The sequence below is a fragment of the Gymnoscopelus microlampas genome (genome assembly GCF_963454915.1).
Source record: "Gymnoscopelus microlampas genome assembly, chromosome: 10".
Lineage (NCBI taxonomy): Eukaryota > Metazoa > Chordata > Actinopteri > Myctophiformes > Myctophidae > Gymnoscopelus > Gymnoscopelus microlampas.
In genome coordinates, this window is record NC_139947.1 from 47,681,226 (window position 1) to 47,685,540 (window position 4,315).

General features: G+C 40.2%; 1 protein-coding gene across 1 annotated transcript; it reads right to left on the reverse strand.

The window, feature by feature from the left end:
* Positions 1-3,072: 3,072 nt before the first annotated feature.
* LOC311054263 (chemerin-like receptor 1) lies at positions 3,073-4,104 on the reverse strand (the record flags this gene model as incomplete). Its single annotated transcript, XM_084070139.1, has 1 exon — positions 3,073-4,104. One exon carries the CDS (start codon positions 4,102-4,104, stop codon positions 3,073-3,075), a length of 1,032 nt encoding a protein of 343 aa, XP_083926265.1.
* Positions 4,105-4,315: the final 211 nt, after the last annotated feature.

A 4,315-nucleotide genomic window follows, 5' to 3' on the forward strand; every position in this document is an offset into this window, starting at 1 on the left:
ATCCACTGACTGCAGCAGCACGCGAGTGACGTCACGGCCGCTGTGTACTGGCTCGCTCGTGACCAATCAAAAAGCCGGCGCTCTGAGCAGCGTTGCCAGATATTGCGATAGAAATAAGCAACTAGGTCTAGGAAAACAAGCCCAAAAGAAGCAACATATGCGACGCGTTGTGAGCTTGTAGATCTGCTATTTTCAAAAAGATATTGGGAAAAGGGTGAACATTTTTTGATATATACATATTGTTTTTAATAAAACGTTTTCAGATGGGGGTCCGTGTGTGTGGACAAATACATATTAATTTGGGGGTCCTTGACATGTAAATGTTTGAGAACCACCGGTTTAAACAACATTACACTGCAAGCCCAAGTAAGCATCTACACATATTAGAAACAAGACCCCAAAAACCCGCAACAAGCAATAAGTCCAATATTGACAAGCAACTTCAGAGACAAAGAAGACCAAAGTCGCTTATAATACACAGACATGGCAACACCGTCTCTGAGTCAACGAGCTTGATGTTGAGGTTAATTGGCACTAATATGAAAAATAAAATCCAAACTTCTCTTTACCGCCATCCTGAATATTAGATTGATTTGATGTACTCCTGTATGATACAGGAGTTTATACATTTATACATTATACATGGTGGTCAAGTTGACATCTCTAACCACAGTAAACATATTATTAGTAACCACAGTAAATGATTATTATTATTTATTTTTTTAGTAGTTTTAATATGTAATAATATTAATAATAATAATGATAATAACAACAATAACAACAATAATAATGATCATTGATATCTACAAAACAATTTATCAAGATTTTATTATATTGCTTATCGACAAGCTTTTCTCATTTCTAAACTCAACTGTATAATTCAAATAATTGTACAGAATACAGCCTCACAACATGTTCATCACCTGTTAATTGTAAACTCAGGTTGTGGATCGGCTATTTTTGAATAGCTGAAGTAGCCTAAATGTAGGGTTACAACAATGGTTAAATTGTCTTGCAGGATTGCTACAGAGGGGGTATAGCCAAATCTGTGTAATAGGGAACTTTTTTAATTTATTTTTTACATTAACCAAATGAATAGCATCCCTAATCTGAGGAGAACATTAAATTTGACAAAAAAATAGCAGATCTACAAGTTCACAAGGCATCAGAGCTCAATTTGGAGGGGGAAAAAGAGCAGACCAAGTACAAGCCAAAGGTCAAGTTTAGTATTGAGGGTTTAAGTGGGCAAATGTCTGAAAATACACATTATGAATAATGGAGACGATAATGAGAAACAAATAAACAACAAAACAAAAAAATGTGAAAAAGTTTAATCTGCAACACAATTTCATACAAAATGTATTAGGCTGGGGGTCCTGCTTCATCTCTCTCTCAGCTAAGGGGTCCTTGGCCTGAAAAACGTTGAAGACGGTAGCTGGTGTAAACAATATACAATAAAAAATAAAAAATAAACAATCTGTCCATTGAAACTACAGGATACCAGGTAAACAATGAACCTAGCATCTGTCTAAATGACAATAAAAGCATCACAAACAGAGAAGTGCCTATCTGTAATTTATTGAATATTCACTTACGCTTGCAAGCGGTCTCAGTCTAACTGAGCCCAGCCACAAGGGCTCTGCACTTTCTATTAATGTATTAATTATTAATTAAAGCATCAGCGTTAGTAAAAAAAATATATATTTGTATATATAAACAATACGTAATGGAATGATTGTTACCAGTGGTGGAAGAAGTACTGTCATTTTTTACTTAAGTAAAAGTATCAATGCCACAATGTAGAAATACTCTGTTACAAGTAAAAGGGTGGTGTTCAAAATGTACTTGAGGAAGAGTGCAAAAGTATTGGCATCAACATATACGTGAAGTACCAAAAGATCTACAAGCTCATAACGTGTCGCAAAGCAACACGTTCTGAGCTTGTAGATCAGCTTTTTTCAAATAGACAGAGTATATACTGTAGGGTTGAAGTGGTTAATGTATGTTTTGCAATAATATCAAAAATCTTCAAAGTAACTAGTAGTTTTCAATTAATTGTAGTGGACTATAAAGTACAATATTTGTCTCTGGGATGCAGTGGAGTTCTCAACCAGTGGTCCAGGGACCACCAGTGGTCCTGGGGGGGGGGGGGGGGGGGGGTACCAAGGGGTCCCCAGCTAAATGAGTTAACATTGCGTTACAATCATTTTAACCAGCTTTGGCTATTCAAAAATAGCAGATATAGGCCTACAAGCTCATCGAGCTTGTAGATCTGTTATTTTTAAAGCAAACATTTATAACTCAAATCTTTGCTTCTGGGTGGTCCCTGGCATAAAACATTTTCAGATGGGGGTCCGCGGCCAAATGTTTATCAATTTAGGGGTCCCTGAAAACCACTGCTCTATAACCATACACATTAGCCAAAAAACAATGACCCCCCAAGCCTCCCCAACTCCATTCTTCCCTGAAACATAAAGATAAAAATAAACCTTCACAGTGCTGGAAGAAGTAGCCTACTCACATGTTTTACTTGAGCAAAACAAAAGTATCAATACCACAATCTAGAAATATTCAGTTACAAGTAAAAGTACGGAATTGAAAATTTACTTGAGTAAAAGTACAAAAGTAGTGGCATCAAAATATTAGCCTGGTAAACCCTCCATCCGGAAATCTCAAATGAGATTTCTGGAGGGAGGGTTTACCAGGCTATCAAAATATAGCCTATAGGCTACTTAAAGCACCAAAAGTAAAAGTATTCATTGTGCAGAATGTCCCCATTTCACAAGTTCAAAATGTATGAAAATCTTTTGAAAACAGCAGATCTGCAAGCTCACGACTTGTCGCATCGCTTTTAGATCGGCTATTTTCAAATGGCCGAAGTATACAAGCCTAAAGTGGTATGTTACTTTACACCACTGGTACTTAGGGGGGGGAGAAGAGGAACATGTGCACCAGGTAGAACTTGCCCAGGGAACCAAATTGCTCAGGGCCAGTACTGAGAGTACATGTACTTTTGGGGGAGCAGGGGGGGTGGGGGGGGGTTGGTGCCCATAATAAAGTCAATTCAAAGACCTATTTTGCATCAGATAAGGAAAGGTTTGTGGAGGGGTTGGATCGAGGCTCCTCTTCAGTGAAGGCGCTCTCCAGCACTTTCAGGATGGGCTTGCGAGCTTTATTTTTGAAATCCTGACCCATGATTACGTAAAACAGCGGGTTGAGGCAGTGGCAGAGAGCCCCCAGGCAGTCGGATATATAAATATAGATCTGAGGAAGCCTTTCCGAGTGCTTCGGAGGCGCCGGATAGAGGATATATTGGCTGTGAAGGGGAGTAAAGCAGAAGAAGTAAGAGGTAATAACAACTAATGTGATTTGGAAGTGGCGACCACCCAAGTGGCTGGCCAGCGAGCGATTCTTCCAGAGTTGGTGGAGGATGACAGCGTAGCAGGAGATGATGATGGTGAAAGGGACCACGTATCCCAGGTAGAAGGAAGTGATGTACATGGCCCCTTCAAGAGAATTCTTCGGCTGGTGGCGATGTGCTTCATAATCATCGGAGGAGTTGGAGAAGGTGGTTAAGCATTCGGTGTAGTTCTCATTGTAAGGGTTGGGTCCAGTGTCTAATAGGATGAACTTAGGGGAGCTGAGAACCAGGGCCAGCACCCAGACACCCAGACTCACGTAAGACGCATTCCTCACACTGCGGTGGTTCTGGACCCACACTGGCCACACCACAGAAACACATCTGTCAACACTGATGACCACCAGAACATAGACGCAGGCAAACATGGCCAGAGAGTCAACAGACAAGGATACTTTGCACATGAACTTGCCAAAAGGCCAGTGGAAGTCCATTGCGTGGAATATCACAAGCAGTGGCAGGAAGGCTATGTAGACGAAGTCGGCCACAGCGAGGTTGAGGAAACAAACGGTGTTGATGGTTTTCTTCATTTTGAACCCCGTTACCCAGATGACGACTCCGTTCCCCAACGCACCAAGAACAAAGACCAGACTGTTAACGATGGAGCACATGAGGTAGAGGGAGCTTAAAAATTCATAGTCGGCATCGTGGTCCTCAGACTCATAGTCTTCAGACTGATAATCCATCACGCTGTTGTGAGACACCTGAAATGACAAAACAAAGATACATGATGCATTGTTTTATCACACTACTTATATTTATCCTGCAGGGGGCAGTAACAGACCTAATAAACAGTTTAAAGGTGTAGTGAAATGAAAAATATGTTTTTCACACTTTTAGAGCATATCCGTGGTCATCATATGGGCATACCTAACAATAGATGCAAAAAAAAAATGA